This window comes from Prionailurus viverrinus, chromosome D3, assembly GCF_022837055.1.
Source record: "Prionailurus viverrinus isolate Anna chromosome D3, UM_Priviv_1.0, whole genome shotgun sequence".
NCBI lineage: Eukaryota > Metazoa > Chordata > Mammalia > Carnivora > Felidae > Prionailurus > Prionailurus viverrinus.
In genome coordinates this window covers 81561733-81580122 of record NC_062572.1, presented here as the reverse complement: position 1 = coordinate 81580122, position 18390 = coordinate 81561733, and the positions used below count along the sequence as shown (strand labels likewise).

General features: G+C 46.5%; 1 protein-coding gene across 5 annotated transcripts in view; it reads right to left on the bottom strand.

The window, feature by feature from the left end:
• The window catches only part of TNFRSF11A (TNF receptor superfamily member 11a), a 58470-nt gene that overhangs the window by 27845 nt on the left and 12235 nt on the right, over positions 1-18390 (bottom strand). For 2 of the 5 annotated variants that reach the window (XR_007145815.1, XM_047827847.1), the window contains exons 2-4: positions 7068-7149; positions 5703-5828; positions 1622-1765 (exon numbers count right to left, since the gene is read on the bottom strand). Coding sequence is in view for 4 of the 5 variants with exons in the window: in XM_047827847.1 (XP_047683803.1) it covers positions 1622-1765; positions 5703-5828; positions 7068-7149 (352 nt within the window). In the remaining variant the exon portion in view is untranslated. Of the gene's footprint in view, positions 1-1621; positions 1766-5702; positions 5829-7067; positions 7150-8028; positions 8050-18390 lie in introns of those variants that run through there. The other 3 variants (XM_047827850.1, XM_047827849.1, XM_047827848.1) reach the window with 3 other exon arrangements.

The window sequence follows — 18390 nt, the reverse complement described above, 5'->3', positions numbered from 1 at the left end:
AGGAAGAATCATTTGTTACATCTTGAAAAAACTGCTTTGGGTGCTTTCCAGAAGTCAGGGCAGTAAATAACTCTAAGAAATACTTTTCTGTCAAGAAGATATCTATTTCTCGGGCACCTGGGTGGCTCAGTCGGTTAAGCGTGGGCCTTCAGCTCAGGTCATGATCTCACAGTTTGTGAGTTTGAGCCCTGCGTCAGGCTCTGTGCTGACAGCTCGGAGCCTGGGGCCTGCTTCGGATTCTGCGTCTCTCTCTCTCTCTCTCTCTCTCTCTCTCTCTCTCTCTCTGCCCCTCCCTCCCTCTCTCTCTAAAATAAATAGACATTAAACAAATTTTTTTTAAAGGAGATATCTATTTCTTTATTTTTAACAAAATTGAAAACACAACTGAGTTCTTAACTGAGATGTCATTAAAAACACCTTTGAGGGGCACCCTGGTGGCTCAGCCAGTTGAGCGTCTGACTTTGGCTCAGGTCATGATCTTGCTGTTGGCGAGTTCAAGCCCTACAAGGGGCTCAGTGCTGTCAGCACCGAGCCTGCTTCAGATCTTCTGTCTCCCTCTCTCTCTGCCCCTACCCCGCTTGCGTGCACACACACTCTCTCTTAAAAATAAATAAACATTCAAAAACCTCAGACATCTTTTCATGTCACACCATTCTGAGGCCTGGACATACAACTAAGAAAGTCTTGAAAGAACGGATACTTGTCTAACAGAAGGTTTCCTTAGCCATTTAGTGATTTATGGGACCAAGTTTCTCAGCACTTGGTGGAAATAGAATTAATGTTGAATTCTGTTGCATTTTAGCAATAAATAATAGCCAACCATGAATATATGAATAAGAAAAACTCCACTCATTAAGTTCATAAAGTTTTTACAATTATATCAAAATATATTTTTTGACAATCAGGTAATAACTGTAATAAAATTTAGTCCAGAAGTGTTTTTAACCCTTAGAACCTTGAGTCACGGGAAATTTTTAAAAATTACAATCTCTAATCTGTGTACATTTGCGATGTGAAACTCTATGAAAAGGTGATTCGTAAAAGCCCTCCGAGCATAAAAATACATTAGGATAAAATTCTAGGGGGAAAGTGAAATGGATACAAATCAAAGGAGGGAAAAGAACTGTATAAAACTTCCAAGAGTGAAGGACCATTAGTGCATTTTTAAAAGGATGATGATGCTATCAAATTGCTATGCTGTTTAGATGCCACTGAATTCCATTTTTAAAAGTGTTACTGCTGTTATAATTCCTTGGAAACTAATTCCTTAGCAACTCTTTACATTGGCAATAAAAAAATGTTAGCTGCCAACCTAAAAATATGCCAGGGGCGCATGGTTTTTCAAAAGCCTTCTAAGGGGTTGCACCAGATTTTTAAGAAGGGTCTGCGCTACCCCTGCCCGCCTAAGTGGGGATCCCAAGGTGTCCCGGATGGAGCCTTCGGTGGAGCGCCCCGCGCCCACATTTCCCTGGACGAGGTTAACCTGGCCCTGCTCAAGGGGGCCCCCAAGCTACTCCGGTGCCACCTGCTTCCCCGGAGCGGGAATGATGCAGAGACGCCTCTCAGAGCCTGCTCAGGCCCCCGCGGGAGAGCCCGCCTGACGCATGAACCAAACCCCTACCCGGGTGCTGCGCGCCAAAGCCCGGGGCGCACTCGGCGTTGCGGCGACAGCAGTCACAGTCCGCGCTCCAGTGGTAGCCGGCCGTGCAGGCGCAGCGCCGCGGGGCCGTCCGGTTGCCGGGCTCCACGGCCACCAGGGCCTTGCCTGCGGGAGACAGAGACACAGCTGCTCACCTTCCACCTTAGGGCAACCCTGCAACACGGGGACGTGGCACCTGCCTGGCTCCCCGCAAATGCATCACTGGGGCCTGCCTGGGTTTTCCGGAACTACCAAGCTCCCCCTTCCAGTGCTTTCACTAAAACAGCCCAGCAGGGTTCTCTCTCTCTCTCTCTCTCTCTCTCTCTCTCTCTCTCTCTCTCTCTCTCAATAATTAAGTCTTGTGAGGTTTTTTTTAAATGTTCATTTATTTTTGAGACAGAGAGAGAGAGGGCATGAGTGGGGGAAGGGCAGAGAGAGAGGGAGACAGGATCCCAAGCAGGCTTCCCTCTCTGAGACCATGACAGGACCCAAAGTCCGATGCTTACTTAACTGATTGAGCCACCCAGGCACTCCGAGTCTTGTAATTTTTTTTTAAAGGCAATTTTCATAGTAGTGAGAGGACTAAGAACCGGGGAAATATGATTATTGTCTATTTTGGCTCATGCAAAATAGATTTCACAGCTGCTTAGTTTTTAGTGCATTCAAATGTGATCAATAGTCTTACCACTAATGCTAGATTGAACCTAAGAGAACAGGGATCTGGACACCGGGGATTCATCTTGGGATCCTGCAGGACCACAAGATTATTCAGAGCTGTGAAAACAGGGGTCACAGTGTAATCAGAGAAGTGTGATGCGTAATTAGAGAATGCATTACAGAAGTTGAGCCTGATGACATACTTGGAAGTTAATCTCCCCAAATACTCAGGGCAATCTGTTTGGTACCTGCCTCTTTTCTCACAACACATTGCAATGTGCTCCTCTTCTTAACCCAAAGCTGCCCTTTCCACTTTTTGTGGAAGAGAAGTCATGCTTATACAAGGCCGTCTCCATTTGGTGATTCATATTTGCCATTTCACCCACTCGCTAAAATTTCATTGTAACCCCACCTCAGTACTCCTGGCACTTTTGCGGTCATTCTTGGACACATGCAGAACAGTGGAAATTTCAAGCCACTGGCCAGACATGCATGCTGTCAGCTGAGGTCAGGCAAAGTCCCACTCTGCCTTCTTGTGCCTACTGGAATCAAGTGTCCTTTTTGTGGTCTATTTAGTGTCCCATTTTTGGCATTTCTGTGCTTTTTGTTAGTGATGCCATTGCTGAAAATGGCCCACAGTCATTGTGCAGAAGTGCCATTTGGTATTTCCAGGCCCCTCAAGAAGGCTGTGATGTGTCTCATGGAGAAGATATATGCTAAGGTAAACTTTGTCCAGGCATGAATTTCAGCACTGTTGGTTGTAAGTTCAATGTTAACGAATCAGAATATTTATTAAGGTGTCTTTAAACAGAAACACACATAAAACAAGGTTAAACACGGAGCAGTTAACAAAGATGTTGTGACCAGAGGCTCCCAGGAACCTAACCCTGTATTTCCCCCTAGGAGCAGTGGTTCAGTATTTGCTAGTTCATTTTTTGTGATGACTGTATAGAACATTGATGTTATTCTGTGAATAACAGGAATCAACCTGCATACACACACACACACACACACACACACACACACACACACACACGATGTAATACAATATTATTTGAAACAGACTTTAGGACCCTATAGGACCCCATCTCACCTGGCCTGTCCAAATAGCCTTACTTATACTGAGTACTTATAGAAGTTTGTTTTGGACAGATTGTGGGTCCTCTCAGAATTCATGTTGTAATCCTAACCCCCAGGGTGATGGTACTAAGAAGTGCAGCCTTCGGGAGGTGGTTAGGCCATGAGGTTGGAGACATGTGAGTGGATTAGTGCCTCTGTACAAAAGCAGACAGCTTCCTTCCTCTGTTCTCCACCATATGGAGACACGGCAAGAAAATCTTGAAATCCTGAAGAGGGCACTCCCACTTCCAGCCTCCAGAACTGGGAGAAATAAAGGTCTGTTGTTTGAGCCACTCAGTCTGTGCTATTCTGTTAGAGAAGCCCAAGTTCCAGCCCTCAGGGAGGGGATGTTTCCTATTCCCATTCTTTTTAGACCCGAGCATGGAGAACCTGAGAAATCTTCCTGCTGAGAAATCTTCCTGCCTCCCTCCTGTGTCCGCTCTGCTCCCCGGTGCCCAGGTCAGTTGTATAGCACCAAGGCCAATCTGCATAAACATGTGCCTAATGCCGCAACATACATGGACAAGGATCACTTCCTTGGAAAATTCTAATTCCACGACCCACTCAAATGTGAGTGCATGTAAGCCGATGTGGTGATGAAAAATGTTGACGTTATTTTTAAGTATCTTAACGTACCAGGTTTGGGGCTTTAATTGACTTTGGCAGGAGACGGAATGACTCTTTATTTCCAAGAGACAGCAGTGAGTCAAGGTCATTACTAAGCAGGGGGAAAGAAAAAAAGACTTGATCAGATGCTTCTGCTCAGTGGAGTTTCCATGTTACCTTTTGCGGCCAAAATCTGCCAGCTGTCTCTAACACATTAGAAAATTACGACGTTTAAAAAAAATACTTCTCTCCTAATTCTGTCCACTGAAAAGAACCTATAAACAAGGATCAGTCTGGTAACAGGGAGCCTCACTGGCACCCAGAGTGAGGTCGCTAAATAAGATGTCCCTCTGGATGCATGCAGTCAGGAATTCTTAAAGAAATGGCTGGTTTGGGGTTCGAAGCAGGTAATGTCCAAGATGAGCCTGGAGGCAAGGGGAGCTCTTAAAGTCACCTGGGGTCATAGCAAAGACTGAGGGGCCAGCTGGAGGAGGTAAGATAATCTGAGCACCCATACAACTAGTAACTGCAATAGATTAAAGTACCTCAAATATGTCTAAATGGCTGCGTTCGTAATATTCATACAAATCCTTTGGAGAAGCTTAGTGATCTAGGCATTATTTTGAAAAGTGGTAAATGAAGTTACAAGCATTCATTCTGCCTTTCCTGTATATACTGTAATTTAGGGTAACAATTAGTTGAGGAGGGAAGCTTCCCCAACTATAATGAAGAAGGAGTGACAGAAGGTCACCTTTCTACAGCTCCTAATGAAAATGGATCGAGGCCATGATGGTCGACTGCCGCTCATATCACAAGAAGAGAGGTAAGCAGCTAGCTACTATATGATCCCTGCATCATGCCAACTATGAAACAGTTTTGCAAAACAAACAAACAAACAAACAAACAAACAAACAAAAATACCCAGCTTTTCATGAGCCTTCTAGACCTAACAATCACTTTGCAGGAAATAGAAGAGACAGAAAAATCTGTTAAATGACACAAAGGGAATGCAACCAGCAGAAATCAGACTGTGGAAACTTCACAGGATTACAAAGATGGTTTCTGCAACAGAGAAACTAAATGGGAAAGAAAAAAAAAAGGCAAAGGAACCTCTAGGTCAAGACTAAAGGGACATGTTTTGATCCTGATTCCTACAATTAAACTATAATTAAATTTTTTTTTGAGTCAAAATAAAAAAAATTAGCAGTCTGATAGGGAGATCAAACTGTATAGTAAGACACTTACGGTTCAGGAAGAAGACTTGAGAGTCAGATCTGGCTTTGAGTCCTGCTTCTCATTTGTTAACCTTAGAAAAGTCACCCAACCTCTCCTGGTCTCAATTATATTCGAACAAAAGTTTGACATGAAGGGATGCCTGGGTGGCTCAGTTGGTTAAGTGTCCAACTCTTGATTTTAACTCAGGTCACGATCCTACGGTTTGTGGGATTGAGCCCCGCGTTGGGCTCCGTGCTGAGCATGGAGCCTGCTGGGGGTTCTCTCCCTCTCTCTTAAAAAAAAAAAATGTTCTAAATGAAGAATGTTCACACAATGCTTCGGGATCTGAAGCACTTGCTTCTCAGGGTCCAAGGTCAAAGCTTCTCTCTATGCCCCCCCAAAAAGATAGCACCACCGTATCAAAAATATCACTTATTCACACTGGCTGCTGATATGCCTGACTTACCTGAGTCGCAGACTTTATGCAGTAAGCATTTATCTTCTTCATTCCAGGTGTCTAAGTACTCGTCCGGGCCACATGGCAGGCATACACTCTCTGAGGTAGTAGTGCATTTAGAAGACATGTACTTTCCTTAATTTAGGAGAGAAAAAAATGCACCAGTTGAAAATACCCCCCCAAGAAAAATAACAACAAAAATACACCAATCTATTGGACCATTTAAAGGACTGTGATCCCAGGAAGTCCCCTAACACAGTAGGATACAAGGGATGAGGCCACATATCAGTGATGGGCTCTCAGGCATCCCAGCTGGCTAAAACAGCCTCTCCTAGGTTTGCTGTGCTCAAGGTGAGCAGCCTTTTAGCTCATCTAAGTAAAACATCATCCTTTCCACCCTACATCTCTGCTGACCAGGGAAAAGGAGGATGGTTTTCTAACAGGTAACTGTAGAACTTGAGGGGTTCCCTGGGGGCTAAACAAGAATTTCACCTTACCCCTGCCCTCCCATCTCCAAAATCCCCTCTGATGTCAATCTGGAGACTTAACTTCTTTTGTTCTACATATACTGGGGGCTCACAGGTAACTCAGTTTGACTAAACAGTACTACACACACACACACACACACACACACACACACATGCACACACATGCATGCACACGCACACGCACACACGCACGCACACGCACACACATGCATGCATGCTCACGAAAACCACCAGCTCTTGCTCTGCACATCTGAAAAATATTTACATCTTGAATATCTAAAGGATCCTCTTGTAATGTAACCTCGGTTTCTAGAACAATGAATGAGTGAGGACCCCACGGACTTGGGGCTTTACTGAGGCTGTAGAAACACTTGGCCACAATCTGGCAGAGCAACTATGGCGGAGAGGTAACCGGTCCGCCTTCTGCCCCTCAGCAGGTGCGTGGGGAGAAGGTTTAATAGGGTGTAGGCAATTTTCAGCAGCAACAATTCCAGTATGGTATTCCCCCCCCCCCCGAATTTTCTGTAAAATACTTTTAAAGAAGAGTTACATTTTGTATGTTGTAAGTTTGAATTGCAAAGTGCTAAAATATGGTTTTTAAAACCATGGTTTCTCAAGAAATAGCGTTTCAGAAAACTGGGTCCCAGCATAAATTAAGTACCAGTTTCTGCAATTGCTTTTGATTTTTAAGTGATTTTATCTATTGAGAGAAAGGTTTTTGTCTTCAGGGTGACACGCAGTGCTACCTGCCACTGCCATAAAAAGTCAATCCAATTTCGTTTTTTTTTTTAATCCGGCAGGATAGAAGTTATTCCTTGGATTAAGAAATAAATGAGAGCTCCACCCGCTTTTGAGGGGCAAGGAAAGGTTACTCAGACACACAAACCTGGTTCACATTTATGACAGCATCGTCCAAAACGCTCATAATGCCTCTCATGGGTACACGGAGGGGTGATCTGAAAAGTCACCTGCAAAGGAAATTGACACCAGGTAGAGATTTTGCACAAGTCCTTTCTGGATACAGCAAAAAGTGAATCACCAAATTCCATTTCTGACAAGCCTAGGAAAACACCATCAACAGTCCTGAAACTGCTCTTTGTGATACCGCCTCCCTGCAATGCCACTTCCCTATACTAGCACGTTCCCCACTACGAATGTACGAAACCAGTCGGTACTGGCGTTAAAACCCATTTAAGCATTTAAAAATATTCCAGTTCTGCTCATGGTAATATGATGGGTTACGGTCACATGGTGGACAGATACACGCTCAGCAACTTTGGTCATAAAACCGTAGAACATAAGGAGGCCCCTTAATATACATATTGTCCACAAGGGATGTCAAATTTGGTCTTACAGACTTTCTCTGAGTTTTTTTAAGCTTATTTATTTTGAGAGAGAGAGAGAGAGAGCACGTGCATGTGGGGCAGAGAGAGAGGAAGAGAGAGAATCCCAAGCAGGCTCCATACCATCAGCATAGAGCCCGATGCGGGGCTTGAACTCATGAACCATGAGATCATGGCCTGAGCGAAAATCAAGAGTCGGATGCCTAACCGACCGAGCCACCCAGGCAGCCCAGACATTCTCTGAGCTTTAAAAGATGTTTAGGGGCACCTGGGTGGCTCAGTTGGTTAAGCAACTGACTTCGGCTCAGGTCATGATCTCACAGTTCGTGGGTTCGAGCCCCGCGTCGGGCTCTGTGCTGACAGCTCAGAGCCTGGAGCCTGCTTCGGATTCTGTATCTCCCTCTCTCTGCCCCGCCCCCATGTGTGCTCTTCTCTGTCTCTCTCTCTCAAAAGTAAATAAAATGTAAAAAAAATTAAAAAAAAAAGATGTTTAATACTGCTTACCTCTTAGAATCGAAACACACGGAGACTTTTTTAAAGTGGGACAACAACGTGTTACAAGAACACTGCAGGGGTGGAGCTCTGGGTCCTGCGGCCTGCTGGCTGAGAGGATTCCCCCCCCCCCGCCCCCCTGCAACTGGCCGCTTAAGCTTTTTGAGCCTCTGTTTCCTTTCCGTACAATTCTAGATACAATTTCCAGATCTGCCCATCTACGTAAAACAAAACAAAAAGCCAAGTCCCCTGCAATCACTCAGAGATTCTTATCACTTTGCCACAGGAAAGCTCCTTCTGCATCAGCTTTCTCAGTGTGCCAGAAACACCACCACAGTCCTGTCGACAGGCAGGCAGGTCAGACACTGAACGGTGTGGCACAGCAGCTGGATTTGGCTCAAAAGTCACCAAAGGCTGCACGCCTGCTGGGGCTCAGGCATCCGAAGTTACAAACCCTACCCCCAAGGGGCTTATACACACCGGCGTGCGTCCCCCGCAGAGGCAGATCCTGCCTCAGCCTGAGAAGGCCAGGGAGGGTGTCCTAAGGACTCTGATAAGTGAGCTCAGTCTTACAGGATACGTAGAGATGGGCCAGATGAGAGAAAAGGAACTGGCAGGGGGAGGTAGGGAGAGGGAGGTAGGGAGAGGGAGGAAGGGAGAGAACTTAGAACAGTTCCGAGGCCTAAAATGGCGCATGGGGTCAGGGTGGCGAGGGAGGCCATCAGCAGAGTGGTGGGGGACAGCAATGACTGAGCCCCCCCGCAGAGGGTTTCATCTGCATATTAAAGAGCCTGGTTAGAAGGTGTGGAAATAACAGCTTAGAAGAAGCCCAGCATTCTCAAAATACCTCAGTTATGGAAGGAAGTTTTATGAAGAAAGCACCACAGCCAGAAAACCTGAGGCTAGCTGAGTGGGGGTGGGGGGGGGACGCAGCCAATGTGGCCCTCTCCGGCGCCCGCGGGCCAGGCAGAGGGCTTCCAGGAGGGAGGGGGCAGGGAGGGCTACTTTGAGGTCGGTGAGAATGCTGAATGTGTTCCTGGGGTCACGTGTGCCAGGGAGGCTGTATCTGGACTAAGCCCAGACAACCCTTCCCGGGGACTTGGGACCCTGCAAGCTGGATGCTCCCCGCGAGCTGGTGCGGGATAGGGCTTAAGGGCCGAGCAGCGAGCCCAGTGGAAACCAGGAAGGGTGACATAACAGAAACCATCCCTCCATTCCGTTCTCTCTTTTTGTTGTAATAGGAATCCGTTCCCCTGGAGGCAGCCCTGGTCTGCGACTGGCAAGGCAACAGATGCACGTGGAAGACGAACAGGAGAGAACTGGCAAAGCTGAATGTGGTCAATGCAACTTCTCCCAACTAGGATTCATCTGAGCCTGATGATATGCGAACACTCCTGCCTTACTGATGACAAAGGCAAACAAGAGAAACATGTGGTCAGGCCTCATTTCAGATAGTAAAGGTTATCAATTGCTTCTGACCCAGACGAAAGCTGCAGCAGTCTCTGGAAGATAAGCATAGGCTTTATGTTACCCACAGAGAGGTTCTTTTTAGGGGAATTTGGTAAAAGGTCTACCCCTGAAGCAGCTGCTTAGCACACTGCCAGGCTGTGTCCTGGGTTCAAAAGCCTGGTTCCTGTTGAGCACCAGCTGACGTGAACATGTGGACAATTCGTTTGCCCATCCAAGAGTGTGGCTGTGACTCACTCCGCCCATCCATTTTCGAGCCCAGAGATTTCACACCTTCTGGCAAAAAGGGCCAAGTCACTGATTCCAGAGGTGACCAGATGTCCCAGCTCCTCAACAGACAATTCCTTCGAATTCATTTCTCTCTCCTAAGCTGACTGTGACTTTACACCCGAACGTGTCTTCTTTTTTAAAAATCAATATATAACTCACATAAAACTCACCCCTTGAGAGGGTACAGTTCAGTGGGTTTTAGTATATTCACAAAGCGGTGCAACCACCGTGGCCATATAATTCTAGAACATTTTCATCACCCCCAAACCGACATATCTACTTGACAGAGCTATAGCATTACAGATCTTTTAAGCAGCAGCGGCAACAATTTTGCTACTGGAAGATTTGCCACGGTGAGGCAGACAATTAGGGCATTAATCTAATTCGAGGCACAGCTTACAACGCTATTTGGTTCTTTAGGCACGTTATATGCTCTGCAGGATGCCTTCAAACCTTCAAAATGGAATATATATACAACCTAAAAGGCTACCTATACGTACACGTAAGGAAATATGGCTTGCAGGCAAATAAAAAGAATCTGGAAAATTTTCTTTAGGGTGCCTGCACACTCAGGAGAAGGCAAGCCATGCCTTTGTCCTTTTTGCTCCTCCATCCTGGCTCTCTCTGCCAACCTTCTTTGCCTCCACTTGCAGAGATGCAGCTATAGGACGAACCCTCTTGCTACAGGCCTGAGCGGCTCCCTGACCTCACACGCAGCATGTGGAGCCGGCCGTGTGTTGGCCTCGCTCGGATCCCAGGACGGGCTCCAGGGCTGTTCTCCCGGCTGCAGTACCTGGGTTGGTAACTATTAGGAAATCCACCGGCCTGTCTTGCTTCTGCTGGTCCCCTGGGGACCTGTCTCACGATGCTGCAGGCCAGGCTCGCTCCACCTGCCTGTGCCCCCAGCTTCCAAGTCCCTGAGTCCTGCCTGCCTAGCTTGGTCTCCAGTTAGCCTGCGCCCCCTCTCCTTTATGCCCGGAGCTCTCTTATGCCAGTCTCCTCCTGCCTCCATGTCTTGCCAAGTACATCCTTTGAAAGCCATTTTTTGGTGTGAATGCAAGGATGCCCCCCAGTCTCTCTTAGTCCGATCCCTCCTTTTGCCTAAGGATCGTAGGTGTGTTTTTTTTTTTTTAATCTATTTTTGAGAGGGAGAGAGAGAGAGAGAGAGAGAGAGAGAGAGAGAGAATCCCCACGCAGGCTCTGTGCTGACACGGGGCTCCATCCCACAAACCAGGAGATCATGACCTGAGCTGAAATCAAGATCAGATGCCCAACCAACAGAGCCACCCAGGCACCCCCTTCCTACAGATCATAGCTCTCAGGTCTACCGTCTCACCAGCACCCAGGCTGGGGTGAGCGCCCAGGCTCCTGGAGCCCCTGCTGGTCCTCAGGCCTTCCCTTCCAGCTGCTCAGAATTTGGGCCTAACTCCATCCTCCAAGGCCAAGCTCTGGGTGGTTGTGAGGTGGCTATTATTATTGGTAGCGATCCTAGTAAGGCAGGAATTTGATAAAAAGCCATTCCCGCTCAAATGTTACAAAAGCACACTCACTTGGGGAGTAGGGGAAGTTAGCAGAAGGGGTGATGTGTTAACCCTGCAGTCTCCTTTCTTTGCTCAAGATGCAACAGCAAAAGGCCGTTGGCAACTGCATCGAGACACGCACGGCCTGTTAGTTATCTAGATCTTTTTGTTCCAGAACTCCTTTATGATTGGCTTGTTTCCTGCTGAAACAATAGAGCTTTTGAGCCATAGTTGTTTTCATGAAACAAAGCAGCACCACTTTTTGACTTTCCAGTTATTAAATAAAGAATACAGTGACATGATACAAAACTCAAAAGTAACCACAGGCTTTGGGGGAAGTCTGCCTGTCACTTCTCCCGGCAGGTGCCAGCACCGCCCATCCCCTGCTGCATCTCCCTTGCAGGTGTGAAGGGAGACCTGACCTGTGATCCACTGGGGACACTCATCCACAGAACAGGTGCCCTGGAGGCCAGCTTGGGGTCAGGCCTGTCAGCAGCATTTGTGTTTTGGGGAATACGATGGTACTTACAAGTCTTATTTAAAAAAAAAAAAAAAAGCCACGTATCAACAGGGTTCTGCTACAGTTCTTTTTTAAAATATATATTTTTAAATGTTTATTTATTTTTGAGAGACAGAGCGTGAGCAGGGGAGGAGCAGAGAGAAGCAGACACAGGAGCCGAAGCACCAGGAACCATGACACCATGAGCTGAGCCGAAGTCGGACGCTTAACCCGCTGAGCCAGCCAGGCGCCCCTCTACTGTAGCTCTTAATAAACTACAAAAATGATGTTTGACCCACAGGTTTATATCAACTAGCCTTTGTTTTCTAAAAGACTTTCCCCAGATTGATAAGGAACACTGGAGTCTGTTTATAGCAAATATGCTTTGCCAACCCCCCCCCCCCCACCCACCCACATAGATTCCTTGGAAAGCCCTAGAAAGAGGAGTTAAAATGGCGAGACGATACATTTAACTTACTGGCCTTCTGTTGCTTTACTCTCTTGTATGTTTTGTGTCGTGTGTATATTTTTTTCTCAGGGCACACAGGCTGTTTATTTTAACAGATGACGAACTTGCCCGGAATGAGCGAGTCCACAGCCGGAGCAAGGCTTTGTGAGGCACGAGGAAGATAATAAATTGGACGTCAAGTTTCTCTTTATAAAGCTGCATGGATTTATCTCCCAATGCAAAGCCACGTTGGATCTAATTCTGAAAAACCCTAAGCCGAGGAAAGATAACATCTTTGCCAGTGGAGCTACAGAGACCGGTGGGTCTATATTTAGATCCCGTAGGGAAGGTTGACTTAAATATTTATTTTTTGTGCTGTTAAGCAACCCAATTGTAGTGAAAGTCATTATGGATACTAAAATTACTTGCTGGCTCTGCTGAAAATTCATACTGACATATAACAAAGCAGAAAGAAGCTTGGCCCCTTCTGTCAAATCAAGAGGAAAAGAACCCAACCCAGAAAAACAAACGAGGGATTTTCCATAGATTTTATTTTATAAAATATCATCCGTGACTATATTTGAGAAATTTGGTTATAATTTAAGTCAAGATAGTATCAAATTTCTGACTGTTACAGTCGAATTGAAAGACATGGTTTGTGTTAAGAGAGAAACTATGAAATGTGAAAATCACACCTCACTTAATAGTCCTGCTGTCCTTGAGAAACAATATCCTAAAAGAAAGTCACTGTTGAAGTTGCTCCTACTCAGAATAGAATACAAAGAGATTACTAGTCACCTGTGTCCCCCAGAACTAGGACTGTCTCACTCCAGGAAACTCTCTGAAGCCTTTGTTTTGAGAAACAAATGAACAACAAACAAAAGATGAGGCTCAACGGATCAGGGATCAGGGCGACCCAGCAAATTCTGCTGAGGGTCTTTTTTTCTGGGCTGGCTGAGAACCGCAGGCCGGAGAGATCTCAAGTGTCTCCCCTCACGGACACCCCAGTTAGTGTGTCAAAACCCCTTCAAATCGAGATGTTCTGGGGGACCTTTTCAGCTTTGCTCCTTTCTTAGCTCCTCTCCTCCAGGAGCTTCCAGATGCGGTCTCTACTTTAGTCTTGAGTCATGTCTAGTGACAAAAAGAAAGCATCCTGCCCTCACGCTTCTTGGTTGCAAGTTCATAACTAGAAGTGGAAATGTCATAGGACTCATTGGTAGCTCAGAAGTCTGATAAGATAGGTCCCTACAGTAAAAAAGAAAAATGAACGACCAACTCAAATAAAGCCTGACATGCCACCATGCAGGAATTTAGCAGGACAGAGGGAGGGGCCAGGAGAACTCGGAAAGAGGTGAAACAGGAGGAAGGGCCTGGCCAGGCGGCACACTGGTTAGGGCAGTGGACTTCAGGGCAGGATTTTTCTCCCCAGTCCTCCAAATTCAGCTTCCAGTTTGGCTGGGATAGACGAATGCCTGACGTCGCCTTAGTAAAACCGCCTCCGTTTCTACAATTGGAGGACAAGGGAGAGGGCCGTTCTAAGGCCTCAGTCTTCTCACCTGTAAAATGGGGCTAATAATTGCGCTCCTCCCCCTGCAGTGAGGATCGGATGTGACCATTCACGTAAATCAGGTAGTCCTGGCAAGCAGCAATACTCATAAAAACTGAGCCTCTGCTTCCTCACTTTGAAGCTAGAAGACCTCTCTAGCAAGCTGTGGGGGAATGAAGTGAGGGAACTGCATTATTCACTCAGCACAGTGGTGGACCCCTGGCCAGCGGTCAATGGTGGGGGGGGCAAATGCTCATGCGCACACCTGAGGATTAGTGAGCGTACATGACTTACATCAGATCATTCCCCGAGGGGGTAAAGGAAACACTGTCACTGGAAAGGGGAAAAAGGACGGCAAAGAAAGAGTGGGGACCTGCAGTAAAGTTCTGGGGTCCTGACAGTTTCCCTGAGTGCACCTTCCCTGTTCACTTGTAACCTAGCTCTGGCCAGTTAGGGGCCAACCTAGCTCTGGGGATCGGGGGCGGGGTGGGGGGAGGAGTGTTTTTCATCAAAGAGGTTTATGTTTTTTAAAGCGTGTGTGATTTCACATAAAGAAGTGCTTTTCTCATGGGATTGAAATCGTGACAAACGGTCAGAGTCATTTCAGTGGTTTTCTGTCTGGGGGTTCAGTCCGTGACATAAGCCACTCTTGGGTGAGGGCAGAGACAGTTTACTCAGGGCGTCTGCTGATAAAGCGGCTGCTAGATCGTATCTGCCAGTGACTGTTGTTAACTAGGACATAACTGAGTTCTGACCAAATGCCCTTCTAGACGTTTTCATTGTAAATAAACTTGATAGAAATTCAAGCCTACAGGTGTGCAGAGTCATAGACTCCTTTTTCTTTTGTTCAAACCAAAGCTTCACGTTTCATACTTCAGAACAGGACACAGGCACCTATAAAGATCGCATGTTGTAAAAGCACACAGAGAACAAAGGGGCGGCTTTTGGAGAATCCCCCACGCACCCAAGAGATCACCTAGCATACTCCCCTCGCTGGGGAGACCCCGAGCTATGGCACACACCAAGGACTTGGAGACACCGTTAAATCAGCCAGGTATGTGGCCCAAGTCATAATGCGAGTAGATTCAGAGAATCAGAGGGTTTAACCAGAAAACACCCTGAGTGTTTAAAATATAATCCACTGGGGCACCTGGGTGGCTCAGTTGGTTAAGCGTCCGACTCTTGGTTTCGGCTCCAGTCGTGATCTCACGCTTCGTGGGTTTGAGCCCTACGTTGGGTTCTGCACTGACAGCACAGAAGCTGCCTGGGATTCTCCCTCTGCCCCTGCCCCTCCCTGATCTTGCTCTCAAAATAAACAAGCTTAAAAAATATATATATATAATTCATTTCACAGATGTATATCTTACACACAGCTCTTGAAGAAAAAAAGATCTGTTACGGTGCCTGGGTGGCTCAGTCGGCTAAGCATCTGACTTTTGACCTCGGCTCAGGTCACTACGTCTAGGTTCGTGGGTTTGAGCCCCGCAGCAGGTTCTACACTCAGCACAGAACCTGCTTGGGATTCTCTCTTTCCTTCTCTCTCTGCAATCAATCAATCAATCAATCAATCAATCAATTCTCTCCCTCCGCCCTCAATAAATGATTTCTCTCCCTCCTTCTCTCTCTGCCCCTCCCCCGCTTGCATATACTCTCTCTTTCTCAAAATAAATAAATAAATAAATGCCACAGACTACGAGTTTGGGTTCTGTCCAGCAAGAGAGTGGACGCAGAATTGAATACAAAAGACTAATGTCCAGGACGAGACCAGAACCCCAGACGACGCTTTCGTCTCCGTATTTATCGAGCTCACAAGACATTACCCACGTGGTGAACGTGAAGAAAACAAGATCTTACACACGTGAACGTGGAGAAAACAATCAGACAAGAATCATCAACTTGTGCGTGTAAGAAGCAAAGGGTCTGGGGGCAAGTGGAGTTTGTGATCAAAGTGCAACAGATTGGCGTCAGATGTTAAGTAATTTTCTGCAGGTGATAAAACGAGTTACTCGTGATCCCATTACACTACCTCGCTGGCTCACCTTGGGTGCTATTGCCCCACGGTGGCGGCTTTCCACCCTAAGCTTTTTTTCGAACCCACTTATGTAAGTAGAACCTATTCCTCCACAAATAAACTTTAAAACATTTTTAAAAAGGAAAAAAAAACACCTGCTATAAACGAGGCTCAAGTAGTCTCTGATTAATATGAAAAAATGTGTCTAGTTCATTTCAGAGATTGTGAAGGAAGTCACGATGGTCACAAATACTCTGCTAACTGACCTGCTGCTGAAGGGTCTGGGGCATTCTAAAATGCATTTTATGGGGGCGCCTGGGTGGCGCAGTCGGTTAAGCGTCCGACTTCAGCCAGGTCACGATCTCGCGGTCCGTGAGTTCGAGCCCCGCGTCAGGCTCTGGGCTGATGGCTCAGAGCCTGGAGCCTGTTTCCGATTCTGTGTCTCCCTCTCTCTCTCTGTCCCTCCCCTGTTCATGCTTTGTCTCTCTCTGTCCCAAAAATAAAATAAACGTTGAAAAAAAAAATTTTAAAATGCATTTTATGAATATGCTTCCAGTGACAAAGAGGAGGGAAAACGCCAACTCGAAGGGCATTCATCACAGCTGGTCAACTCCTACCGGCTCACGGAAAATCACAAATATGAAATCAACCCCTTCCCCACGTGCAGACTACCTTCCATAAAGGGGTTGTGATTCCTTTACTCACTGTGCAAATAAAAACTAAGGCCACTCCCTCCTTTGCCTGTCATTCATCAAGCTCATGACCAGCAGACACATTCTGCTCCAGTCTAGGGTTTAATGACAGGCAGCATCTATCTCTTTAAAAGCTCTATCATCACACTTTCAAAGCTGTCTGTACTGAGCCCTCACGTACTTGGGCAAGGGGTTGGCTTGGGGCCAGACTAAAGAAATTAGCCCATCCCTGGCCTCTCAAAGCGTTTAGCACTGGATACAGGCACAGACAGAGAGGAAAGACGACTGTAACAGAGACCCACACAGCGGTTCAGGAACTGGTGCATGTGTTGGAAAAAGCCAAGTCCCATTAAGCTCCTGGATATGGCCCTCACTGGCAGGGAAAGAGCGAGAACGTGGGCCCAGCTCTTGGACTGGGAAGCGATCACAGAGGGAGGCGCACAAAGCCGTGCAGGGAGAGGTGAGGGGCAGAGACAGAGCAGGGTGACAAGAAGGCAGGTGCTTGGACAGGTGGAGGGAGAGAGAAGAGGGAGCAGGGAGGTCCTGGGGCGAAAGAATGCGTCCTTGCTTATAGTCCACACAAGACAATAAATTAACATAAAGTGAAATCTGGTTGTAATGGGTGTGATGGAAGAAATAAAACAGGGTAAGCTATAACGGGCTCAGAAGGGGACCCTCTGGTAAGACGACATTCAGTGGAGACCTGGATAAAGTGAAGGAACAAGCCAAGTTCACAGCAAGTATCAGGAGGAGTATTCCCAGGTGGACGTAAGGAGCAGGGAGCATTTGCAAAAGCCCGTGAGTGTGCAAGGCTTGATCAGGAAGAGCAGGAAGGTCCATGTGACTAATGCAGTGAGGGAGGATAGCACAGCAAGTCACACAACTGATTCCAGAATCATCCGGATCGTGAGTTAGTACATCCCTGCAGCACCCAGACTGTGTGGTGCTGACTTTAGGTTCACCTGGGACGTTGACTTAACACCATCAAAGGTTAAATAATTAGCACTTCATGCTATTTTCATTACTAGGCAGGCCTTACAACATCTGCCATAGTTTTATTTTACTTATTTTATTAAAAAAAATTTTTTTAATGTTTATATTTGAGAGAAAGCAAGCGAGCCGGGGAGGGGTAAAGAGAGAGAAAGAGAGAGAGGGACACACAAAATTGGAAGCAGGCTCCAGGCTCTGAGTGGTCAGCACACAGCCTGACGTGGGGCTCGAACCCATAAACAATGAGATTATGACCCAAGCTTAAGTCGGACACTTAACCCACTGGGCCACCAGGCGCCCCTGTTTAGATATTTTTTATTTTTTTAAGTTTATTTATTTTGAGAGCAAGCAAGCAGGGGAGGGGCAGAGAGAGAGAATCCCAAGCAGGCTCCAGACTCGGAGCTGTCAGTGCAGAGCCCGAAGTGGGGCTCGAACCCACGAACTGTGAGATCATGACCTGAGCGGAGACCAAGAGTCGAACGCTCAACTGACTGAGCCACCCAGACGCTCCATCATCTGCCCTAAGAGTTAAAAAAATTATTTTTTATTTTTAATTGTGATAAAATAACATCAAATTTACAATCTTAAACATTTTGCCGTAAGATTTTTTTAGGAATAGATATTACGCCCAGAAAAAAAATCTGACTGAGGTCAGGTTTGATTAAAAAACACCTTAAAAACATAGACTCGGGCGCCTGGGTGGCACAGTCAGCTAAGCGTCCAACTCTTGATTTCGGTTCAGGTCATGACTTCAAGGGTCCTGAGTTTGAGCCCCGAAGCAGGCTCTGCGCTGACAGCGAGGAGTCTGCTTGGGATTCTCTCTCTCTCTCTCTCTCTCTCTCTCTCTCTCTCAAAAATAAATAAATAAAAGTAACTTCTCTCTTGACGCCATTTTGACTTAGCAAGCCTTGAACTGACCTGATGGGTGATC